Here is a 25,563-nt window from a genome sequence, read left to right on the forward strand (position 1 = left end):
TGGCAAAAAAATAAATAAACAAAAACTTCCCGAGTCAGGACCCGGTCTGTTCGACCTCCTGTGGAGACTTCTGGATACGAAACAATGGCCATGATATCTTCTCATTGGGTTACATCCGCCCATGTGGGTTGAGGCCGGACAACTCCGTGGTCTCCGGAACGGCCGCCCTCCATGGAGCACGTAATCTCGGTTCTCGTGGTCGACTTTCTCCCCGAGCTTCCACCTGGAGCTGACCGTTCAGCCTCAATAGGGGGGCCATACGCTCGCTCAAAAATCATGATGGACAAGTCCGTCCCTCTTGTCCAACGCTGACTGAGCCACGCTCCTCAAGTTACTTTATGACTTGATGCTTCAACCAGCGGCACAAACACACGCCGACACTCTCCAACTCATGTGTATTGGTGAGGCGAATCAAGATGACAGGACCGCAACCACAACGCGGCTGGGAACTCGAAGAGCGGACCATGCCGTCCGAGTTTGACCAGCATCGCCGAGATACATCAACAACTGATGGCCCAAAACAACCTATCAGCCCACACCAAGTCCGATGGCCCTTTGAGGACACGGGGCCGGACGACGACGGTATCAAGCAGCCGTACCCCCCGCCGCAGCCGCCAGAGAGCCCGCCCGTTCAGCAGCAGCAGCAGCAACAACAACAACAACAACAACAACAATACCATCAACCTCACCCGTCCGGGGGTCCGGGGCCAAGCCCGAAGCCAAGCCGCACCCGCCACGTCCTCCGCTACTGGGGCCTCGAGATCCTCACCGTCTTCGCCGCCGTCTGCCTACTCGCCGCCATCATTGCGCTGCTCGCTTACTACGACGGCCACTACATGCCCGAGTGGCCGTTCGAGATCAACCTCAACACGGCCATCGCCCTGCTCTCGACCTTCCTGCGCGCCGCCATCGTCGCCGCCGTCGCCGAGATCATCGGCCAGATCAAGTGGACCTGGTTCGCCGAGCAGACGCGGCCGCTCCAGCACCTCGAGGACTTTGACGCCGCGAGCCGCTCCGTCCTCGGGTCCATGAAGCTGCTGGCCGTCGTGTTGTGGAACCTGGGCTTCTCGTCCGCCGGCTTCCTCGCCATCAGCGCCGCCGCCGTCACCATCGCCAGCCTCACCGTCGCCCCCGTCACGCAGCAGGCCGTCCGCGCCGAGGCCTGCTCCATGCTCCAGGACCACGTCCGCTCCGCCATCCCCGCCGCCCACTATGTCCCCGGGTCGTCGGCCTACTACCGCGTCGGCGCCGGCATGTACGAGATCGAGGTCGACATGAAGAGCGCCATGATCAAGGGCATCACGGACCCGGCCAGCCAGGACAGCAACGTCCAGGTGGCCTGCCCCAGCGGGAACTGCTCGTGGCCCGACTGGGGCACCGGCGTCACGCACGCGAGCATCGGCGTGTGCAGCCGCTGCATCGACACCACGAGCTTCGTCAGCCCGCCCGACGAAGGAGGCAACCTGACGTTGCCGGACAGCGGGGCCTTTATCAACGCCCTGGGAGGGAAGTACATGTGGATGGGCTACAGCAACCTGACCGCGTACAGCCGGCTCTTCGACGACGAGTTCGCAACGGCGTCCGCCGTCTCGCTCGCCAACTTCTCCACGCTCATGGTGTCCAGGTCCCCTTGCACGTCTGACGACTCGGCGGGGGCTCGCAAGCTGACCTGTCCGCACCGCCTGTCGCAGTCCGACAACAGCTACTTTGCGGGTATCGGAGACTACATCGCCGCCTCGTGCGTCCTGTATCCGTGCCTGAAGGAGTACCACGCCCGATACGAGGGCAACGCGCTGACGGAGGACGTCGTCCGGACCACGCCCGCGGTGCCCAATCCCGCCGAGCAGATGTCCTCGGCGAACGGGTATCAATACTCGGCCTTCAGCAACTACACGGCCATACAGAACCCGTGCGTGCTCGACAACGGCACCTGGTACGACTCCAGCAACCGGAGCCAGGCCGCTCACGTCCCCGGCCGCACGTGGGCCAACTTCGGCACGCCGGACGACGGCGCGGGCGAGCCCCAGCCAGGAGACACCATCAGCAGCGTGCCCAACGCGTGCCTGTACAAGATGGACGGCACCTTCTTCTCGGCGCTGTCGAGGTTCCTCAGCGTGGACCTGCTGAGCGCGTCGTGCCGCTACGACTCGATGCAGAGCGGCCACATCGACTGCCAGGACGCGTGGTGGCTCACGCCGCTGTGGGCCGACAACAACGCGACGACGGCCGGCCTGGCCGAGGCCATGGACAGCTTCGCGTGGGCCGTCACCAACAAGCTCCGCGAGACCGGCCTCGGCCCGGACGTGATGCGGGGCGTCGACGCCCTGCGCTCCCGGAACGCCGAGGTCCTCGGCGACGTCTGGGCGAGCACGACGTGCACCTTCTTCGACCGCAAGTACATCGCGCTGCCCGCCGTCCTGGTCGCCTTCTGCGCTTTCCTGCTGGGCTGGATCATCGTCACGAACCACACCGACCCGGAGCAGCCCGTCTGGAAGGGCAGCGTGCTGCCGCTGCTCTTCTTCGGCCTGCACAGCACCGTGGGCCCGGGTGCCGCGGGTAGGGGGGGAGGCGGCGGCGGCGGCGAGTCTAGGGACGCCGAGCGGCTGGCGAGGAACATGACCTTCTTCCGGGAGAACGGGCGCGGGGCGCCGGAGCTGGACCGGATCCAGCAGGAGTCCGGGCGGATGTGGGTGCGGTTCCACGGCGGGACGGATCCCGGGTTCCTGGACTTGGGGACGAAGGGGCGGAGGCGGAGGGATCCCGAGGCCGACGATGTGATGCTGGTGGGAGAGAGAGCGGTGAAGAGTTAGTTACGAGGAATCGACCGCTGGACGATGATGGATGCACGGATGATGATCATGTGTTGAATTTGTGAGCAAAGATTGTCCAACAAGCCGAGAATAATCCAGCTTCACAGTCCCAACGTCCAATGCTTTTGTGACTCTCGTGGAAGGAACGATATTGTGATGACTCAATAGTACACGAATGGTAAGACTTTGGAAACGAAGTGACGCTGATGAAACCGTGTGAGTGAACTGGCGTGGAGACGAGGCGTGTCTGCCAACCTTTGGCGACTCTGGGAGAGAGAGATGCTGTATTCAAGTCAGGTGCGATGTCCTTCGATGAAAAGTTGGAACTAGGAGCATTATTCTCCACAGTCTTTCCTAGTCTGCATTATTGCTGTTCTCGGGGGAATCAAGACTGATCAAGGCTCATCCACGGACACGACACTCTACGTAGTTGGTTTTGGTTTCATTTACAAACTTGAGTTCGGATTACTTGACGTCCAAGTTACAGTCATAAACGTTTAGGAACATTGTTTGTCGTGGCTTTACCTAATCAATGTTGAGACACAGCATTGAGAACATCTCGATTCCAATGTTACTTTGCTAAGATCCTACAGTATTTTCTCCACAATCTCAACATGCTCTCCTGCTGGTATGCATTTAGCTCGTCTCGCGTTGGTTTATGTCTCGCTCACCTACTCTTTCCTCTTCTTCTCATCCTTCTCTTCGCCGTCTAGTACGAAACAAACGGTCAGCGACGACGAGAGAGCATGTGAAAGTAGGAATGCTGGAAGCATCGAGCGAGTGAAACCCATCCTTGTCTTCGCGTTGCAGTGATTCGTACGTCATTCACTGGTTCCAATCTTCCGCCTTATCTCTCACAAGCTCTCAGAAGCCAAATATTTCATATGAGATACTCCTCTTGATGAATATGACATCACCCTGTCTCAACCCAAGACAATCCCCGCATGCATTCACTCAATGGCGTGGACAGAGAGGGAGCCTGCCCGTCGAAGAGCATCCGAGACTTGTCTTGCAAAGATTCCGGTTGAAAACGGGAGCGTTGGTGGTCCGGGGTGACGCCAGGGGCTAGCGGGACCGAAGAGATCGCAGATCTACGTCTTGACCACGGTTCCTGAGACAACTCTAACGGAGAACAACGGGAAGAACTGAGACACTCCCGCCGCAGTTCCTCACCTCTGGAGCTTCGGCAAATGGGCTTTCCAAGACTAGTTCTAAGACCAGAAAGTTAACTCTAGAACGGGACTAGACGGTGGGAACATGTCTCTGGAAATCGGTAGCAACGTCCCTTGGCCGCCTCTTGAGTCTATCGCAGCTACGATCATGCCCATAATCGTCTATCGGCTGAAAAATGGGAATCCTCGATATCTAAAGATCTGGAGAAGAGCCAGTCAACAGCCAACAAGATGAGATTCAGAACGAGACAGATCACCACTCCGGGTCCGCTTCCGTCAAATCTCCTCCGTTCCGGGTTTACTCTTATCAGCGAGATCACATGCTTCTCCATGAAGCTCACTCAGCAGGCTCCCAAACGATTCTTCTTCCATTGTGTCAGGGATAGATAAGAACTCATAGCCAGCAGCAGCACCGCCAGTCTCCCAACCTCAACTCCTCATCATTCCCACCTTATCACTCAAACCCCCGTATCATCATCACCCAGCATGTCTTCACTTTACCATCAAACACGACTGGACATCTCAATCACCAAGGGCAGCAGGAGAAACTCCTGGTCCGCCGCCGCCGCCACCGTCCTCGCCGGCCTCGCGGCGCAGTACTTCCTCGTTCCCGGGTCCGGCATCAAGACGGTGGGGACTCCCTCCGCTATCGAGCGGTGCCTGGACGACGTCTGTGCCGGCGCCTCGGATTGCGTGCAGTTTCCTTCCCCTTCCAAGCAAGATGGCGCCGCCGACTCGGGCTCCTGGATGCGTCCGTTCAACCTCGGCCTGAGCTCCGTCCCCACGGCCATCGTCCGCCCCAGGAACGCGGGCGAGGTCGCGGGCGCCGTCAAGTGCGCACTGAAGCACAACTTCAAGGTCCAGGCCAAGGCCGGGGGCCACAGCTATGCGTGAGTTCGTATCCAGAGAGGGGGCGGGGGGTTTAAACGGGATTATTCGTTCATCTGCTAACTCTTTCACTCAAGTAACCACGGTGAGACTCCTTCGTTGGCGAGCACCCTGATGCCGTCATGCTGATGGTCCTTGTAGGTCTTGGGGGCCAAAATGGTGCCATCTCCGTAGACATGGAATATTTTCAGTATGCCCACGTCGACTCGGCAGGCCCGTCTCACAACGTTCGCGTAGGCGGCGGCACGAGACTCGGTCAGATTGACGAGTCTCTGCAAGGCCACCAACGTGCAGTGCCTCATGGCATGTGCATCAGCATTGGAATCGGAGGCCACGCCACTGTGGTACGTTTCTAACCTGAGTCCAATGGCCTGATGGACCTTTCTGACGAGACACAGGGCGGTATCGGACCAGCCTCTCGCCTGTGGGGGGCGACCCTCGATAACGTCGAGGAGATGGAAGTCGTCACGGCCAATGGCACAATCGTCCGCGCCAGCACCAAAGAGAACCCGGACTTGTTCTTCGTATGTGATCCCAGGTGATCCCAGGTCTTTGAAGCAACTCGAGCCCATGCTGACCCACGATTAAAGGCCATGAGGGGAGCCGGCTCCGGATTCGGCATCGTCACCGAGTTCGTCATGAGAACCCACCCAGCACCCCCGGCCGTGCTGCACTTCACTCAAGACTTTGCGTATGGTAATCTCAAGGAGATGGTCGACATCTTCCATGACTGGCAAGCAGTCGTCGCCGATCCCGCTCTGGACCACCGCCTCGGCACAGAAATTGTCTTGACCCCTCAGGGCGCCCGCATCATGTCGACGTGGTACGGCGACGAGGCGGACCTCCAACAGACGGGTATCCTCGACCGACTCCCCGCAGGTGGCTCTATGGATTTCCGTCAGGAGACCTGGGAAGGGTCCCTCGCGCTTCTCGCGGCGGAGGAGTCTATGCACCGGCCGGAGCAGCCCGGCAGACTCCACTCCCGAAGCCGGGGCCTCAGCCACGGGGACCTGTTCTCCAGGGCGCACATCTCCGCCGCGTTCGACAAGCTCGAGCGAGGGCGCGATGCGACAGGCCCGTGGGCCATCAAGTTCCAAGCCGTCGGCGGCGCGGTCTCGGAGGTGCCCGCGGCCGGCACGGCGTACGCCCACCGGGACGACGTCGTGCTTTATCACTCGTTCGCGGCGGACGCCTCCAAGGACGTCCGGGACCTCTTGGACGAGTTCCACCGGACGCTGCTGAACATGGCGCCCGGGGCCTCGGGGACGTACCCAGGCTTCGCCGACCCGGAGCTCCGGGATCCGCAGCTGTCGTACTGGGGGTCGAATCTCGCGGCCCTCGAGGAGATCAAGGGAAGATGGGACCCCGAGGATGTTTTCCACAACCCCCAGAGTGTTGTTCCCATGGCCTGATAGAAATCTGCGGTGGACTGTTGGACTAGATCGCCACCGTAGCCAAAAGGGTCGATTGACACGCTCTCCATGCAGGTCATTGAGAGCACTTCTAAGAGGGCCGAGGGCAACGGTGTCTTCAGACCTGAGAGTTGTCAACTTTGCGAAATCGCATCAAATCAGATAGCGGGAATACAATCCATAATATCCGAAGTCAGATCCGGCTGTTTGTTTGTCGACCGTCATTGGGCGGTTGTTTCGCGAGTATTGGCTGCGCATCATGACCCTGTACTCGCCACCGACCACGCCACGCCGCCTAGGCATGCTCTGGCCTCCCCCCCCTTTGCCAGGACGATTTCTAATACCGTCATTCGAAAGAGCACCCTTGCTGGATGGTCGGCACACTGCCGACAGATTTACCCCTGCCTGAGCCATCGGAGACCTTTGCCTTGGTGTGTGTGTATGTGTGTGTGTGTGTGTGTGTCCGGGGGTCCTTTTGGCGTTGTCGAGAACACCCGTGTCTATTGATCCTCCAAGACGTCGCGGAGAGGCGATCCGGACGACGGGATGGAGATGATCCCTACGCTCGAAAGCAAAGACGAGCGACCCCCCTTCCCCCCCCTACTCCCCCCTTGGAGGTCGCAGGTGACAGCTTGGCGGTCCACTCGGACTGGGCAGACGGGGTCTACTCTAAACCAACCATCAGAATCCTCTCTTGCGCGAAATTGGAATTGTCGAGATGCCCGTCAGTGGCGAGTCGACGGGATTATCAGAGGACTTTTAAGGGTGTGCGTTATATGTTATATCAAGCCGTCCTATATAATGGCAGATTAACAGGCGGAAGCTGGTTGCGTAGGAGCCGTCATCCTCAAATGATGGGCATACCCCTCCGTCCGTCCCCCCCCCCAGCCCCCTGGTCACAGCCGGTGAAGAAGACATGCGTTTAACTCGCATGTCAGTCAAAAGGTATCGAACTCCAGTTCCAACCGTTTCTTTTTCTGCTGCTGCAGGGGACGGGTGGTCTGCTTGTCCTGGCCGAACCCACCCGGCTTTTGGCACGCGGGCTTGCAAGCGCGGCACCAGATCTAGGCTCTTCCATCGACTGGGGTGAAGGGGGGGGGGGGGGGGGGGGGGGGCTCTGGCGGCCACGACGGTTGCGACGGGGGCGGCAGGCAAAGTGCGAGGAGGGGGGGAACCCTCGATGACAATGCGCCCGTTCTTGTTTGGTGACCACGAAGGTCCGAACCCCGGGTCGAATCATCCCGAGGAAATGAGGCTCGATGGGGTGTGTCGCCAGTGAGTAGCAGGCATGCCAGCGATGAGACTAGCCAAGGTCTCAAAGGCCGGTAGACTCTGGGTGCGTCGTCAATCTCGTACGAACTCGTTGATCTCCCTCGAGGTCTGTCTCTACATCAGCTGGGATTCTCGCTATTATACACGCATACACACACACATGTACGATAGATGACCACACCTACCAGGGGATAGAGGGGGGGCTGGAACGCTCAATACAAGGGCCCACCACCAACGCGCGATGGTTTATCAAAACTAAGAGTCACACACCTCAGAGATGAAGGGACAGAGGTAGAGAGAGCAGTATATATCTGCGGTGAATATAGCAGCCAAAAAGGGCAAAGGTCCGACTCGAAACGTGATGTTCATGACGGAACTGGACTGCGCGCTGTGGTCTTTGTATGTGCAAGAGGACAAGAGGAGAGAGGGGTTTGCCACTGGGTACGCTGCATGTACAGCCAGCCAGTCACATCCGGCGTGCTGGGACCAAGGGAGAAGTGAGTCGGTCGATGGGGACGTATTGTGGACATGAGGTTTCAATGCTCAGTTCACTGCTACATCCAGAGGCAGTCAGATATCAACGGCTGTGGCGCGCCTGAAGTGCAGTGTACGGGGTTATTACGGCCCCGGAGCACAGATACACCGCGCTGTAAATGCTCCATAGGTAGATGATGACTCTGCTTGTTTCGTCCATCTCAGGCGTCTGGAAAGGTCGAAAGGCGCTAAGCGTCCCTGAAAGGTAGCCAGGATATAGGTACCCTACCTACCTTGCCTAAGTAGGACAGCATGCAAACAGAGGTAAGTCCGAGTTGGGCATGGCAGGGGAGGTGCCGAAACGTACACTACCTACCTACCTACCTATTATGTACGCGCAAGAAAGAATGGGCACAAGAACGGACACACGAATGGACACCAGAAAGAACAACAAGGCTGCTGGGCCCAGTCAGTGAGAAGGTGGCATACACCCCCAGCCCTTCATCTCCATCTCCCTCTCCCTCTCCGTCTCCAGCGGCAGCCATACCCGTTGGTCCAGAATCAACAAGGGGAGGCAGCCGCAGGAGTCAGTCAATCTCTGCCTGCTAACTTTGACTTCTGGAACCCAACTTGGCGGCGTCCAGGAAAAGACTCCCCCTGGACGACTGGCCATTTGCCCCCCACCGCTGAATCTTCCAAGCCGTTGTCTCAGAAGCTTCCATTCATGCTCTCGATGCATGTGCCTCCCCCGACTTCGTCTTGTCGCCGCGCACAGACGCTCGAATGGAGCCCGTGGGCTTGTGGACCGCCGCCAGGGATGCAGGCGTCAGACACGCCATCCCATCGGGTAACTAGGTATGACTCTGTCCATCCCATCACATCCCATCCCGTCCCGTTGACTGGTATGCCTTGAGCTTGTTTGACTGTCAGGGGAAGGGGGAAGGGGAACACTTGAAAGCCTTGGAGCATTTCCAGTCAGTCAGTGGACGAGGGACGGCTGAACGTGATGAGCATGGTCGGCGAGGGTGCAGAAAGCGGGTTGAAGTTGGAAAAGAGATGACGGGCGGTGGGGGCTAAAGGGGAAAGGAAAGAAAGTAAGTCAAGGAATGGTAAGGGGGGGGGGAGGGGGTGGGGAGAGGCGGGCGAGGGAGGCGGCGTCAAAAGTCGAAAGTGGGTACACACTGCAGATACGTACCTGGGAGACCTCCTGCGATACGTACTCTACACTCTATGCTCCGGCTAGTGAGGGACCTGGGAAGGTAGGTAGGTGGGCAGGCAAGTCCAATGTAAGTACCTATGTACCTACGAAGGTACTTTTGGATGGAAGGAGGGAGGGAAGGAGGGAGGGAAGGAGGCAGGGAGGTATCCATCGTACGCATCTGCTTCCCAGACGAACTCCTCCCAGAAAGGGCCAAAGCACAGTGACTCGCAGCAGCATCGACGGGGGTTCCATGATCCAAAAGAGGGAATGATGTGAGGGCATCTTTCGCGCAGCCTGTCGATTGCGCCAGACCAACGGCAACGACAACGCCAAAGGGAGAAGGGGGTCCGCAACGGGGGAGCGCAACGGGGCAAGGCAAGGGGGGAAATGTTTCCGAGCCATGATCAGGACTGATCAAAGAAGTGGTCCATGGCTCATGGATGGATCATGGATGTGATGGGATGGATGGCATGACCAACAGCGAGTGGACAGGTGCAGTGGACGAGGACTGAGTGAGCTGCGACAGCTACGTGGAGTCTGTGACGGGGTCGGTCGTCCCAGTGTTGCTGCTGGCTGGCTGGCTGGTTGGCTGGCTAAACACGACACATGCCTACTACCTCAACGTGAGGTAAGGTAGGTAGGTGTTTGTAGGTGTTTGTAGGTAGATGGGTGCTCTGCACAAGGCGACCCAGGGATGATGGATAACTATCCTCAACTTCCGTTAGCAGAAAAGGGCCACTGCGCGACATACGGAAAGACAGACAGACAGACAGACAGACAGATCACCCCAGAAAATTCAAAAACATTCACAGAACCACCAACGTATCTCGGCGCCGAGGCCATGTCGATGTCCACGTCCTTGTCGATGTCTCTATGCAGGCCCTACCACCATCTGATCGTCCTCACAGCACAGAGTGCTCACCTCAAGCATTCCATCCAAACCCAACCCATCCCAACCCATCCCCCGTCCCATCCAGCCCCCCTGCGCCGAGACCGCGGGCCAGTTTCCCATCCCATCCCCATCTGGCTTCCAGGGTCTCGTCCCTGTCACCAGAGAGCCCAGACTATCCATGCTCCGGCACGGGTTCTGGGTGGAAAGAGAAATCTACCTCGATAGGTACCCTGCTTTGTCTACCAAACCCTCCCTCTCCTCTCCTAACCCCCCTCCATCACATTTACGCACACATAAGGGAGGTATCTTACTTAAGATGGCGAGGTACCTGGATACCACTTGCCCTTAGATCCGGCTCTGGATCACCCAACACGACATCAAACTTTATATCACTTGCTTCTCCGATACCTGCCCTCGATTCTACATCAGTCGCTTGCTTCTCTCGCATCTTGGTCCGCTCCCATCAACAGTCGCATTCTCTTCCCGCCGCCAAGATCGACAATGATCCAACATCGCATACCATCCTCAGCCTTCTCCCACGGCTCCCACGGCTCCCGCGCCAGCTCCAGATACTGCGGCGACTTCTCCTTCAACCCGCAACCGGATTATTTCCTAGCCCCAAGATCAGAACCAGAAATGTCTTATCTATATGCGCCCCCACATGGCAGCCCGTTCACGATGCCACAGCAGCAGCAGCAGCAGCAGCAGCAGCAGTCGTCGCCGCCGCCACAACAACAGCAACAACAGCAGCAACAGCAACAACAACAACACCGACAGCAACAGCGACAGCAAATACAATCGCAGCAACAACCTCAACAGCAGTATGTTTTTTATCGCCACGCGGGAATATCTTCTTTTCGCTACATGCAGTGTACTGACAAAGAAACGCAGTTTTCAAACACCTCGCAGTGGTATTAGTTTGGCCGTCACCCAGGGACCCACATGCGCCAAAGTTGCCACCGGCAAAGAAAAAGGTGAGTGATTATTCACACACTCGGACTCGTCTCCGGGACACCCTCTGACCCTCAGTCTCACCCAGCCGCATCTTGTAAACTGACACTGGCGGTTATTCAGATCGCAAACCGATTGACCCGCCTCCCATTCTTGAACTCGTTATCAACACGAGAAACTTTGACCGCAGCTTCTACGGCAATCCCCAGCACTGCCTTGTCGGTACGTTTTCCCCCAAGTCCTTCCAGATGCCCCACGACACGTGCGCTAACTTTGATCTCTTTTTTTTCCTTTTTCCTTCTAGACCCTTCCTGGTTTCTGTACGCGTCCTTGATCAACGCCCAAGAAGACAGCAGACAAGACCCCGAGATGACGAGGAAAGCGCTGGTCGGCTCCACGTGCTCATCGCTACAAAAGTACAAGGACCCCGATCACCAGGACGCCGGCTACTTTGTGTTTGGAGACCTTTCGGTCCGTTTTGAAGGATGCTACAAGCTGCAGTTCCATCTGTACAAGATGCATGGCACCGAGATGGTGATGTGCGCCTCGGCCACTACCGAGGCGTTCCAAGTCCACACGCAAAGGACGTTCCCAGGCATGGCCGAGTCAACGTTCCTCACGCGCTACCTCAGCGAGCAGGGATGTCGACTACGTCTTCGGAAAGATTCCCGCATGGCCTCGAACAGGAAGCGCCAGCTCACGTACGGAATAGAGGCAGAACACGCCCGTTCTTTCGCCCCCGGCCCGTCACTGAAGCGCCGTCGTGGAAATGACGGGTTGGCCGCGACAATCGACGACAACGGTCTCGAGACACAGGAACAGGTACAGGCACAGACACAGGCACAGACAATAGTAGGAGGAGGAGGAGCACATCTTCAACCACAGACAGAACCGCAGACAGAGGTCGAATGGTGGCGCACTTGGGAGCCCGTGGTCTGAAAACCAGGCAATGAAAAGAGAGATGAGAGAGAGAGAGAGATGGAAGTTGGAGCAGGGGGGTGCGTATAGATGTGGGGTGTCGGATGCAAATCCAGGGTACGTACCTAGACTTTGGAGAGTGATGGAGGCTGCAGGTACCTGTCATGTTATGCCACCATGAGTACTCTGTACCTACCTACCTAGTATACCTAGCCAAAAAAGAACCAGTTCCCAGCACTGGCTTATTGCGGTGTACTCTGTAATTGTTATCTTAAGCATTTTTTACGCACTGGCTCGGCTAACCCCGAGCATCCCTACACAAGCAGCAGGGCGAGGCAATCAACGTGAGCAGGGTAAGCAGGGTGGGCTACACTACACGAACACTCGTAAGTTCTTTGTAAGTCAAAGCGAGCATCCGTGCGCCGTGCTTGTCGTCTGTTGTTTTCTTGACGTACCTAAGGTAGGTAGGGACGGGTACGTTGGCGGGTGTGGCTCATCTGACAGCTGTCACTGATCCTGGCTCTGGGCTTTGACCTCTGCCATGGTATGTCTCCCCTCTCCCTAGAGGCTCCTCTCCTCTACCTCCTCCCCCCCATCCACAACGAATGGACATGGCGTCCTTGCCTTACAGCGAGTGGCACTCTGTACTCTGTACATACGCTGCGCAAAACATTGCAATGTTTCCTGCTCTGTCCAAGGCAGAGCAGGCACGGCACGACAGGGTGTCGCAGTCCGGAAGGAGCCGTACGGGGCCATACGGAGCACATGCCCGCTCTTTCCAGGTTCGTCCTGGCGTGCCTACCTCTGTTACTCCGTACAGGGGGGTCCCGTCGTTGCTCTGCTCTTTCCTTTCCTACCTACCCAAGGTATCTGGGCAGGGAGAGTGCCCCTACCTATGAGCAGGGTCTCGGCTCCTTTCTCCCCTTTCCCTGCTTGAACTTTTGAAGAATACCTAATCGGGCATCAAGAGGCAGGCGAAGGCAGAAAGAGTCATTGAGGTGTTGGGAGTTTTGTCGACGACAGTAGGAGACTTTTTCTCTTCCCCACCGTCACTTTTCCCAGACTGCCTACCACCCAAGGTTCATTGTCCAGGTACGTTACCTACCTACCTGTGTACATGAGAGAGAGGTAGGTATCGGCATAGGGTTCCAATTTAAACATGGCACAGGCAAGTGGGAGATGTCGCTCGATAACTTCCTCGTGCCATATTCTTGCGTGGGCAACGCAGCAGCTTCACCCGAGAAAGGTACGTGCTCCCAATGCTGTGGGTCCTCCCTGCCGTTTGGCCGGTTTCGTTGGTTCATTCTCCCGCCGTTCGGTCTGTGTTGCTCCTTCCCCCCGTGTGTCTAGGTACTCACGTACCCATGTATCCATGTATCCATGTGCCTCCTTTCCTTCACCCGCATCCCGTCCCGTGCCAGGTCACACATTGCATGTCTTGACTCTCTCCAACACAATCCCATTCATTCACTTATTCAAAGGAGCACAACTGCATTCATTTCTCGACGCGGCACCGGCTTCACCCTCCTCTTTCAACCTTCTTCCCGCCCGCCCTCCACCTCATCCCGCCGGCTATCTTCTGTTCGACCTCGCTCCATCAGATCAACCCAGTCAGTCAGTCTCCGCCCTCCGTCCGCCCCGATCCACCTCGAGTCCTCGACCGGCCCCTCATTTACCTCGACGCTTCTTGTCGATTCATGCCCGTTTGGATCATAGTTCGTCAAAGCGTACTTGCACGCTGCCAGAGTCCAGCCGAAGAGCTGCTCGACGACGAATGTTGCTTGGACGCATATCGCGGCAATATCCGACTTGGTCCCTTTGGGCGGTGCCCCCGTGCTCATGACCGAGTGTGCGCCCGCTCTCGCCTTAGGCTTTGGTTAGCGGGGGTCTCGATTGGTTGCCATTTCGTCTCTCGTCATAATTAACGTTATCGCCGTTGTCGGCATGGCCAATTCGGCCCTCGCTGCAAAGATTTAGACTTCTAGGTCTCTCTCTGGCTGTTCCGTCTTCTGGACGTTCTGCCTCATGGGCGCCACCAACGGCTACCTCCCGGATCGGCGGATGACGCATGGCGGTGGCGGAGATTCCGCCTCCTTGGCACGGGAGGAGCACGGGAGAAACTGACTGTCACCATTTCTTTTGAGCTGTTCTTGGCTACCGACCTCAGCATCAACGCCTGACAGTAAATGTCGACCGCCAGGCGGAAACATAATGACACGACGACGGGACTCCCCCAATCTTTTCATCAGTCCCTCGGGCCCGATATGCACCCCTTCAAACAACCGCCGCAAGGCTGTGCCGTCTCGAAGAACTCCTGAATGGGCATGCCCACTCAGAGGCCCTGTAAGTTGCCCCCCCATCCAGATCAGGGTTGCGCCGCACCAAAGTCCGAGGAGAAGGAGTAGGAGGAGGAGAATCTATCTCTGGCTGCTGCACGACCGACAGGTCTGCTACTGCCTCCAAAGCCAGCATTGTGTGAGCTAACGTTTCGCCTTTCTCAAATCCCACCCTTGCTATCTAGGCCGGGTCGCCTCCCGGAAGAAGGGCCGTTGCACACAACTCTAAACCATTTCGACTCCTCGAGGCTGTCTCCGGACCCTCCCCCTGCATGCATGGCTATCTTCCTCCACCGTAGGTGGGATGGTATGGCATCATCCCCCGGATTTCCCACCTGCTCCTGTTTATGCAACACCTTGTCGACAACTCCATCGCCAATCTTTCTGGAATAATGCGAAACGCCCCTGCAGCGATTCACGGCCCTCCAAGACCAGACTCCCTGCTAACGCAGACCATGCCCAGTGGAGACGCAGAACGAGCTGACTGGCCTAGACCTACCAATCCTCCTCGGCCAAAAGTTCCCATTAAGGCTTCTTCGGCGCTGGAGTACGGATACCTACGTTGAAGATGATTGGAGATGAAGCATGGCCTGCGAATTCTCTTCGTCTTGAAAGGAGACGGATGAGAAGCCGACCGGCAACATCAAGTGGGTATGACACCATATTGGCATCCATGTGAGTCTGACGTCTCTGTTCTCTCCACAACCAAGTCAAAAATAGGAGCAGTGCGGCCGCTGCTGTGTCTTGTTTGCGGCGTTTGGTCTGCTCGGGGCATTCTCTGGAATTTAGCTCCCTGAGATGCTCCTTTCATCACTCCACCCATGAAGCAGAAGGACGGATGTCGCAAAGCCGTTTGTCGAACTGGTCATACTGAGGCCGGTCATAACGTACATGGCATTAACGCGGGAAATGGTCCGCCTCAGGGCCATCCATCATGCATTATTCACAGCCACGACGACGACACGACGACGACACGACGACGACGACGACGACGGCGATGCACCTTTGTAAAAAACACCCCACAGGCTCATCTCAGCCCGCCCACAACCCACCCACAACCCGCTGTTGACTTTCCCTTCTAACGGGCGGCTGCACCGAAGTGGACATTGGTGCCAGAGTCATATCCGAGTGACGACTCGGCGTGCGTTAGCCTCTGGCTGCCGAGAATTTGAACTTGACTGTTCGCGGCCTGTCTCTCTCTCCTTTTAGCCACTTGGCTGTGTGTGCTGAGGGTATCCGGCGCCGGTCCCCGCGATGCCACCAGATACCAACCCGAGTCGACATGGCCGCCCTGCGAACACCGTTGGAGCTTGCATGACTGGCCGTGGATAAGAATGGCCGAGACGGACAGACGCTGAGGCTGCCTATCCCTGACGGCTGTTCCAACCAAGCTCACTTCCTCTACTTGCCATTGGGGATCCAGGGTAAGCGGATAGCCACCAACATTGCTTACAAGAGTCGAATGCTGAACGAATCCGCACCGATACGGAGAAATGTGAACAACTGAATTTTGAGATGAGTCAAGATTTCAATAGCCCCAACCTTATTCGGACGACTCTGCGCTATGGGGTAAAGGCTACGAAGTCCATGTAAACAAAGGACATCGCAAACCTGTCTACTATCCATCAAACAGACCACATACAATAGCGAGTGGTGGTGGTTCGTTGCGCGAGGCAAGGCTTCCCTGGCAAACTCAATCTCGTTTCGAGGGTTTCCGCCTAGGCGATTCGACGTTTGGTTTCTAGGCGGGTGATGGACCCATTCCACACCACAAACCGCAAAGGTCCCCTGAAGAAGGGGGCTGACTCGCCCTGTTCAGCAGGGGGACTTGGGGGCCGGCCGGCCGACCAGATCCCGGTGCCTGTCATCCGGTGTCAAACAGGATGATGGATGCAACCAAGCAACCATCAATGTCACGTCAGACAAGCTGATATGCGGTTCGCCAACGCTGAAGACATGCTCGTCGGTCCAATGCTTCCGACAAAATCTTCCGAGCGCGACCAAGACCTGACGGATATGGCTGGGGGCTTTGCCGGGCGTTCTACCGCTTCTAGAGCCTCTCCTCCTGGACAGAAACGATAGCGGTCTTTGATATTCTGTGCGCTCCAGTGCTACTACGTTTCTCCGATGGGAAATGAGGACTGGACCATGTGAGATTATCCCCCGAAGGCTCTTTTGTTCCGAGACCAAAGCTTGGCAAAAGAGACTGGACTGACTGGACGTGATCCAAGATTGGTCGAAATTCAACGTTTTGTTTGATTGCCCAATCAGCCCGCACTTTCAATCTTCTCAGAGACCCAATTGAGGACGCTGTCGGTAGCCGGTGTGGCCGCCGCGACAAAGGGTCGAATCTCCGAAATGCTGCTGCAAGGAAATAACGTCGTTCGAGGCCTCTCAGGCCCCTTGTTACCGGCTGTTTTAATGCTTTCATGCCCCCCCCCCGTGCGTTTCATGCACCAAGTGTCCACGATGGGCGCTCTGGTTTTGTCTATTTTGGTCTCACCCGTTTACATCATGATCATACCCGTTTCTCTCAGCAAGTCACGCGTTGCCGAGGAATAACTGCTTGAGCGAGTGGAGATCTGCTTCAAAACTGGACTGCCTGGGCAGCAGACATCAACAACCCGCAAGCACACCGCTCAGTTCTCACCAGAGATTGATGCATTGGATGGCGCACGCCAGCCCCCAGCCAGCCCCCCCCTGCCTGCTCCAAGTAGCGCAAGGGCAGATGTCGACTGCGTGCCAGGCCATTCAAACGGATGGTTCGACAAAAGTTACACTCGATGCGGAGTGCAGATGGCCAAGCAAACGATGCCGCGCACACCACTGGAGACTGGTCCCGGGGGCCGTGGGTCGGTATTACTGGACAACGCCCAAAGGGATGGATTGGGAGGCACGTTAGCCGGCCCGTCTTTGTGTGCATGACTTACTACCCCCCCCCTGCGCAGGTACTTCTTATGACACTCTCTTAAGCTCTGAAGCTCTCCTTACTCAGATACTGTAGGATACAACCCGGCTAGGGGAGGCTTTCAACCCCCTTTGTGCGACCGTTGCCACAACCGCCGGAGAAGAATCCGAGGCTTCCTTGGTCAGCTGGTGTCAAGCGTGCATACTGCACATGCATCGTGTTCGATCAACTGCCTGCAGCCTGCATGCAGTAGCCATCGTAGACGGCATCATTCTCATGGCTAGCTCAGGTATCCCGTCTTCCAACCGCCTAAACCTTCTCAAGACTCGCCCAAGGCGAGGCACATGGACCTGGACACTGGACATTGGCTAGAGCTCACTCGCCGCAGTCAATCGTCTTTAGGGTATCATCCTTGATTTGGCATCGGCACGTCGGGCGGCACACGGCTAGTCAACAGTGTGGCCCGGTCAAAGGATGGACAATGCCCTGTTCAGCCAATCTTGCCAATATTATCCGTTATTACCATGGTCACCCTGGACGACCGTTGAACAAGAGAACCAATATTGCAGCGGTGACCCCCTCCAACCCCCATCCCCTCCGGAGAGTTCCCTGGTTTTTCATCCGGCTTCCAAGGCAGAGAGATGTCAAGCACTGACTGTAAGGCAGTGATCCCGTTTTTTCCCATCCCTTCCAAAGTTCAGAGAGCAGGCATCGTGGCATGCCGCTTCGCTCACCGGAACCCCACCAGGCACACCATCTTCATCAATAGACTCGTGTAATGACCAGCCCTCCATCACTTATGCGGGTTCGAAGCCATTCTGCCGGCCCTTGTCGGACAATTTTTCACTGCAGTCTGTGGTACGCCAGATCTTCCTGGCCGAGTAACCCAATGGCTTATTTCCCCCCCATCTTCGTCAAAATCCCGGCAATGGGACCTCGGAGATTTAGATGTTTCGTTTCAATCATGGTTCGGTTCGCTTGAGCCAATAAACAGCACTTCAAAAAACTTTGGTAGCGTTTTCCCCCAAGGGTCGCCGTAGCTGATGCTATGCTGGGACGGTACGCGCGAAGGGATCCGCCCGCTTCCCACTCCCCAAGTGACCGTTGCATTTATTTGCTGCGCTTCGGTGAGCCGCGGTTACATCGTGCTTGGAGGCAGCTAATGGCCCAAGAAGCATCGCTATAGTACCAATAATCTCCAGAGTCATTGTGTTATAGTCGAGCGGCGGGCGTTACTGATACTAGTCTCTTTTCCATGCAATTTGACGGGGAAATCATGTCCGAGTTGACAAGGGGGAAAGATGCAGGTTCCGCTCCATTACGATTCCATTTTGTCATGCAAAGTGGCACAAACCCGTCTCGCGTCGTTACATTGGGGAGGGGGTTCCGAGGAGGTATAGTCTTGTTATTATATGGAAAAGCATGATGTGACAATGTGTGTGGCCAGCCCCGTCGCCGACTCCGAGGCGTAGGCGTGGCACGCAGCATCCCTTTTCAGATGCCAACCCAAAATGGGAGATCGTGGTTGCGAAAAGACACCGAGACGACCAGTCTCGCCGATCGAATCCGTCACATTCAGTCCGGGAAGAAGGGCCATGTCGCCGAGGAAGGAAAAACACGGCCAATGCGAGTTGCTCCCTTCGCCCGTTCGCCCCTTTGGGTCCCTTGGCAAAAGCAGACGTCTTTTGTCACTTGACAGCCGAACCATCACAGATGTGTTTGTGTTGCTTTGCATGAGCCTGCGTCACACTGTCGCCTCGGTGGCATAGTACATCGGTTTACTTCGGATAGGATTGCCCTGGTGTGTGCCTGTGCGTGTCGATGTACCCCCATTGTACTCTCGCCCAACCGTGTTTGTATTCGTCCCGAGATGCAGTCAGCTTCGAGCCCCCGTCTAGATCATCTGGTGTTGCCTGGGAAAGAAGGAGGGGGGGCGAATGCCGTCGGTTGAACAGTTCAGGTAGTGCTACACCCCCGGAAGCGAGTGGTAGGTGAATGTGACACCCCCCCTCCCCCTCCGAGCTCTTCCTTTGACTGTGACGCTGGCGGTACGGCGGGGACTAGGACAGACGGATGGCGGCGGTGGCGGAGTGACCAAGCGGAAGTGGCGTTTCAGGACAGCCGGGCGAAGGAATTGAGTAGTGAAGGCCCATCACGGTGGGAAAGAAACAGATGGCTTCTGCGGGCTCATGGAGGTGAAGTTCGTCGTGCCTCGATGGGCCTTTTCGAGTTGAGGAGGGAGAATCTGGGGAAGAGAGAGGGGGGGGGGGGCTTGTTACAGGTATATGCCGTGACGAAACGATCTTGGTCGGGTTCCATGATGTCGAGAGACACGGCTTCTGATAAGATCTGGTAGAGTTTCTCGGGACGGGGAGGGACGGGGTTCCCGCGGCGCTGATGGGGGCGCCGGGCTCGGTGGGTTCTGTCAGGAATCACAAACTTTTCTTCCGTTTCTTGTGCTTTTGGAGGGGGGGGGGGGGGGGGGGGGGGCGCTTGTCTCACTTGGCTTGGGGGCCTGGGTCTGTCTGGTTCTTTGGTCGAGTTGTTTTTCGGTACCGTGGGACGACGGAAGCTTGCCGCGTTGTGTTTTCTGTGGTTGTTCATGCCGCCGCCGGCGGTGGCGGCGGGGTAGTCGGTCTTGTGGTCGGGAGGGCAGTGCCGGATGTCTTCGTTTCTTGGGTACGGGGGGGGATGGGAGAGAGTTTGGGAGGACGAAGTGAGGAGTTTTTGGTTGATAGTGTTTGGACGAGGGACGCGGATTTTTTATATGAATGTGTGGCATGTCCCTGTTTCCTGGTGATTTGTTACTTGGAGTTGGGTATTCAGACTGAGCTCCAGGCGTTCTCGGTCAGGGACTCGTGTTCGACAACTGCGACTTGGTGACCGAATCGACCATGTTTCGAAGACCGGATCACGGCCAAAATGTCTTATTCAGAAGCAACCTCTGCTACGTCGAGAGCTTTACCCAGGAGTACCACGGTCGATACGTCGGTCGACAGTCTGAGCCAGACGAAAAGAAATGCATGGAACGAGGATATCGCAAGAGACGAAGACGAAACCCGCCGAAGGACGAGCAAGGCCAGACTATGAGCGCATTAGGGATATTGTACTGATCAACGGGGCAAGAAACAAAAGACTCGGGACAAGAAGCGTGGGTCCTGGGTTGACAAAGGAGAGCCCACAGATCTCCGTTGGGGGTTCTATTGACTTGAGTCCTCAACCGCGGCCACCTGCTACAGTTCATCGAGCGACGCGACGAAACCGGACGCAGGCCCTCCATACAAACAGTCGGTAAACACGGACTCGAGTAAATAAGCTTCCGAATGGACGCCCGTATGCATCTTCTGATACAACATATCCCTCTTCTCGTAGGGGTGCGGGAGGAAACTCGATGCTCCGGAAATTGGCGTGTGTGATTATTCTTTTCCGTTGCGAGGGTTTCGATGACGGAACCGGGCCTCCGACGATCATCTCGAACTCTCTCTCCCAACACAGCCCCATCTCGCTTTCGGTTACGAATATGCGTTTTGCTTCTTTCAAGAGCCGCGGGGAGTCATTGTTGAGTGGACGGAGAGACAAGCCTGCTGGTGGGAGGTTGTGCCCCGGCCTCGTGATAGCATCTGAAGGAACTGGAGGTCAATTCATGGACGGGGACCAAGCAACGCTTCCGCAAGGATATACGTTACTTGGAGGTTGCTTTTACCCAATTTCTCATGTCATCTGTATGTTTCAACTAGCCAACTGACGTTTCTTCTCATGTCTAGGATGTTTACTCGAACCCTAACGAGATGACCTTCCCGTGTCCGACTTTTTGACGAACCTATTGCCGATCTCTTGAAAACCTTTCACCTACTTCTACATGGCAAGAAAACGGCACATTGTGTTCTCACTCTGTCGTATCGGCCACCCAGTTCGAAGAAGTTTATCATTTTGCTGCCTACTGTTCCGAGCTGCGATCCTTCCCTGCCTTTCAGCTGGCCTATCACTTTAAGATACCGAATACGAGTATTCAGGGAGAGGCGAATGGAAGCGCGACACAAAATGTTCACTGGCAAGAGAAGGGATACATGGTGGGCTTGGGGATAGTGAGACATTCAGATTGCCAGTGTTGGAAGACTCGATCATCAGGTCGAAGGCTTAAAAGATAAGTGCCACACACTGACTCGATCAAGGCTCCCTGGCGTGGTGCACCAAGTTGTCGATTTCCCGCCTAGGTGCTCACGGTCTCTCGTTCAAGCGATGGACTTCGCTGACTCTTATCATAAACACTGATCTTAGGAACTCTTTAGCGCTTAAAGAGGCTTGGTTATCAGGTTCCTCGTCAGGCAAAGTCAGCTACGGATCGACTGGGGACCGAGACTTGGGCAGATCCTGTACAGCCGTCTGTTACAACCGTTCAAACGGGGCCAAGAGCCCTCGTGATGGCACATTCTCGTAATATCCAGCAACTAACATCGCTAGTTGAGGAGAACGGGAGCACCCTGCATTTCGGTGTCCGTTACAGCTGTAATATCTCTCAAATCTCTCAGCTTTTGATACCGTTGCCTGCTCTTTACCGCATGGCAGGAAGAGAAGCATCTGAACAATCATGGTCACTAGATGTATCTGTCTTGCGATTTTTCACTCTGTTCCTCTCCCATGATGTGCTTGATTATGCAGTGATAAGCCCTCAGTTTTCGATTCTATCGGTAGCCCCCACCCCCCTTTCTTTATGCAAGCACTCCCAAGAGACATGAAACTTCAGTTTTCGAGCTCTAATGCCTCCACTCATCCTTTGGCATGTCAACAATCACAGGTAGCCAGTATTACGAATGTCCATGGACGTCATCTCTCTTTCTCTCTACCCTATCTTCGCCTTATGCCTTTCTTCATCCAATATTTCAACCTCCCTATCAATGTAGCCTAGAGATCAGAACCCATCGACTTGCTACCGAAGCCGTCGTCGACAAGACATATATGCTGTGAGTCAACCATGTGCTTCCATAGTCGATATATGTTGCTCCGTCCCTCAGTCGCAAAGTCGCACTCTGCGCACTTAAAGCTTGCCTTAGTCCTGTCTTCTCCACCCTCATTTCCCACCTCATCGCTTTCGGGCTTCGCTCCTTTTTGGCAGAAAGGGCACGCAGACGTCGTTATTGATGACAGGAAAGGACAATACTGAACATCGTTTTTCCGTGAGATCAATGCATCCATGTGAATGTGCATTGCAGAAAGCTTCAGAGTCTCGTTCACCCTGTCCAGATCACCACTGTTCGGGACCTGGAGACTCTTCAACACAGCTATATGGGCCTTGTTGACCATCAAGCCCCAAAGGTCTCCCTCCAATGCTAAGTGCGTCTCGAAGTGAGAGATAATCATGAATGTATCGACAAGATTTCGCCGCTTCTCCGAAGATATCCAAGAGGGAAAATGGTCGAGGACCAGGTTATCGAGTAAGTTGGCTGTCCCTTGACTGAAGTGCCCACTCAGCTCATTCCGGAGCGAGTCACTGATGATGAACAAGCCCTCAGCTTCTTGAGCACCAGCTACCTCTGTCAAATCAATGCACATAGATTTGGGAAAAGCCTTTGAGAAACCCAGTTCAACATCCGCCGGATTGTTATGTTGATAGTCCGAAACTAGTCTAGGGATTTTGGGCCCCCACATGTAAACAGGGTTTCTAGATCTGGAGCTGGGAAATAGACTTGCATAACGACTAGAATGGATATCAATAGTCTGCGGTTTTTTATGCATAACTCTCTTATTGAAAGAGTCGATGAAATCCACGAGTTCCCCTTGAAGGAATACGGCCTTGCAAAGGTCGACTTCGTCAACAACACCTGTGGAGTCTTCGACGGCCACGTAACTTGTCCACCGGCTTATGACGGCGTAGTTGATCCCCAGTGCAACTGCGTTCTTCTGCGCAAGCTCTTCTTGGCGTCGATTGGGTATTTGGCGGTCTACTTCAGCTTCGAGGCCGAGAAGAGCTGCTTTGGCTGCCAGGTGTTGAATTGTGGATGTGTCTGTCTTTGTTGGCTCCAGGAAGAGCACGTGTTCCGTTGCCGGTTTGGCCTCGTCCTTGGTAGCACTCAGGATCACCTTTGTTGGAGGGCTGCCTGAGCTTAGGTCCAGAAGAAGGAAGATAGACCGAAAGGCGAAAGGGTGCATCGGCGGTATGGGATACGGGGCCTGGATGAAGGGGACGATTCCTGGTTCTTCGGGCTCTTGTCGGGTGGATTCATCCCAGAACCGATCCGACATGAGACTCTGTCTCTCAAACCCCTCGCCGAGATCGATTGTGCAGTTCCAACTCTTTGGTCCGATACCGGCCGCAAGCATCACGATGAGTCGGTCTTCCCACTTAGGCTTTGCTTCGATGTCGACCACCTCTCCGTATCCACCGCCAAACTCACCGATCCGGTTGATGAGGCGATGGGGAACTTGAAATCCTATGCCGAGTGCAAAGAACCGGATCTTATCACCGAGTTCCTGGCGTGTGTTCCAGACAAACTCCAGGATGGAATCAGATTGGACTTCGCCGTCCGTGACAAGAATGATCTGTGTGGAGGACTGTTCGGCACGGCGTGAGTCGACAGCCTTCTTCAGCGCATGAAGTAGTTCAGTCCCTCCCATGTTCGCTTCAAGTCTTTGCAGATATCTTTGCGCGAAGTCAAGGTTTTCATTTGTGTAAGGCATTGACCGTCGCCATAGAAACTCAGCATCCGATCCGAAAGACACGACATTGAAGTGACACGTCTCCGGCAGACTGGACAGCGCAAGGGGCATCGCCCTTTTCAGTGTTGCAAGCTTTGTCCTACCAGTGTTTCCTTGCCGGCCCCTATAATCAAGTGATCCCATGGACCCAGAACGGTCGAGAACAAAGAGAAGTTCACCAGCGAATCGGTCCGCGCGGGTGGCTCTCTTAAATATCTCTGCGGGTTTGATGTTGATCATCACGGCAGCGAGACCGTTTTCATCGCTAGGGGACAAAACGGCTCGGGAGCGAAGTGGATGAGAGGGGTTATTCTCAACCGAGACAACAAAGTCTTCGTCCATGATGGCAACGTCCGAGGCGTACCTGATGACAGACTGGGTAGGCGGTGGGACAGCTGATGACGATGCCCTAACGTCGCTTTTGCTTAGCTCGGCAAGGCTGCTAGCCTTCATTGGATTGAAGGGGACATTCTTCTCGATTTTGACTTGATGGTTGCAGTGCAGCTTCTTGACCGTTCCGCTGTCTGTCACCTTGACCTCAATGGAAAGCCCTTCCCGGTTCACCATAGTCGATGTATTCTCTGGAAACGAGGATGACTTCCCATATCTCGGTGCGATGGACATGGGGATATTGATGTCGATGACGTCCCCAGTGTGGTCGAGGACTGAAATTTTGGCCTCGCCCAGATACTCGATTCGGACTTCAATGTCAGTCTGCGCCGGGATATTTCCAATGACGGTTTCGAAGATCTCGGGCGTATGCTCCTCCAACAACGCTGCTGTTTCGTGTCTTTTGACTGCTTTTTCGAAAGTATTCCGTGCCTTCTCTTTGGCCTGGACCTTGCCGAACAACTCTCTCTCCTGACCAACAGTGCATCGGAACGCTACGACGACCGCTCCATCGTATAGCGGGAACATGTATCGAGCCTCTGGGATGGACTGTTCGGACGGGTTGCTGAATCGTTGGAGCAGCGTCGTACGCGTTATGTTCCCGTCAACGTTAACCACAACGCTGGCGTGGAGGAGCGGCAAACAGTCGTTGGGTATGTCGGTGTCGCTTGAAGATTGCGGTTGTTGAAGTGATGGAGCACGAGGCGTCAACGCGTGGTTGGGACCCATCGGCATCGCAGCAGCCACATGAAAGCTGTTGACCGGCCCCACGGTATAATCATTTTCCAATCTCGGTGAGTTGACATTGGAAGAGAATATGGTTCGGTTGGCTTCCGAATCGCCGTCGACGCTGTTCTGTCGAAAGATCCTAGTCCGCGGAGGCAGGTTTGATGTTGGCTCCTGTGCGTGTTGGACACGTGGGAAGTGAATCCCCGATGGAAGTCGCTGGAGTTGAAACGAAGGCATGATGAAGGTAGACTGCTTGAGGATGAGATGGTCTCTATTGACAGGACATAGAACACGAAAACAAAACACATCGGAGGGGAACAGATGATGAAAAATGGTGGGTATCGTAGGGATATTGGAAACATGAGAACTTCTGGCGGCCTTGACGCGTTACGAGCCACATCTGTTGTGAAACCTCACCATGCGTTTTCGAGGCGGTGAGGAAGCAGGCTATGCTTCGGCGACAGTCCAAGATATTACAAGACGTCTCCATTCGTCCGAAAGAAAAGCCAGTTGTCTG

General features: G+C 55.6%; 5 protein-coding genes across 5 annotated transcripts; 3 read left to right on the top strand and 2 right to left on the bottom strand.

Annotated features, from left to right (window-relative positions):
• Nucleotides 1-416: 416 nt before the first annotated feature.
• CH63R_08311 (Short-chain dehydrogenase) lies at nt 417-2,810 on the top strand (the record flags this gene model as incomplete). Its single annotated transcript, XM_018303285.1, has 1 exon — nt 417-2,810. The coding sequence occupies one exon, from the start codon at nt 417-419 to the stop codon at nt 2,808-2,810; it is 2,394 nt and encodes a 797-aa protein (XP_018158063.1).
• A 1,658-nt stretch (nt 2,811-4,468) lies between these two features.
• On the top strand, nt 4,469-6,282 carry CH63R_08312 (Berberine bridge enzyme; the record flags this gene model as incomplete). Its single annotated transcript, XM_018303286.1, has 5 exons — nt 4,469-4,872; nt 4,948-4,955; nt 5,012-5,214; nt 5,269-5,394; nt 5,461-6,282. The coding sequence occupies 5 exons, from the start codon at nt 4,469-4,471 to the stop codon at nt 6,280-6,282; spliced, it is 1,563 nt and encodes a 520-aa protein (XP_018158064.1).
• Nucleotides 6,283-10,799: 4,517 nt separating this feature from the next.
• Nucleotides 10,800-12,011, top strand: CH63R_08313 (VosA protein; the record flags this gene model as incomplete). The annotated part of the gene is made up of 5 exons (XM_018303287.1): nt 10,800-10,942; nt 11,031-11,095; nt 11,196-11,294; nt 11,377-11,894; nt 11,970-12,011. The coding sequence occupies 5 exons, from the start codon at nt 10,800-10,802 to the stop codon at nt 12,009-12,011; spliced, it is 867 nt and encodes a 288-aa protein (XP_018158065.1).
• Nucleotides 12,012-13,522: 1,511 nt separating this feature from the next.
• CH63R_08314 (uncharacterized protein) lies at nt 13,523-13,831 on the bottom strand (the record flags this gene model as incomplete). The annotated part of the gene is made up of 1 exon (XM_018303288.1): nt 13,523-13,831. The coding sequence occupies one exon, from the start codon at nt 13,829-13,831 to the stop codon at nt 13,523-13,525; it is 309 nt and encodes a 102-aa protein (XP_018158066.1).
• Nucleotides 13,832-22,893: 9,062 nt separating this feature from the next.
• On the bottom strand, nt 22,894-25,052 carry CH63R_08315 (von Willebrand domain-containing protein; the record flags this gene model as incomplete). Its single annotated transcript, XM_018303289.1, has 2 exons — nt 22,894-22,899; nt 22,971-25,052. The coding sequence occupies 2 exons, from the start codon at nt 25,050-25,052 to the stop codon at nt 22,894-22,896; spliced, it is 2,088 nt and encodes a 695-aa protein (XP_018158067.1).
• Between the last annotated feature and the right edge of the window lie 511 nt (nt 25,053-25,563).

This window comes from Colletotrichum higginsianum, chromosome 5, assembly GCF_001672515.1.
Source record: "Colletotrichum higginsianum IMI 349063 chromosome 5, whole genome shotgun sequence".
Taxonomy (NCBI): Eukaryota; Fungi; Ascomycota; class Sordariomycetes; order Glomerellales; family Glomerellaceae; genus Colletotrichum; species Colletotrichum higginsianum.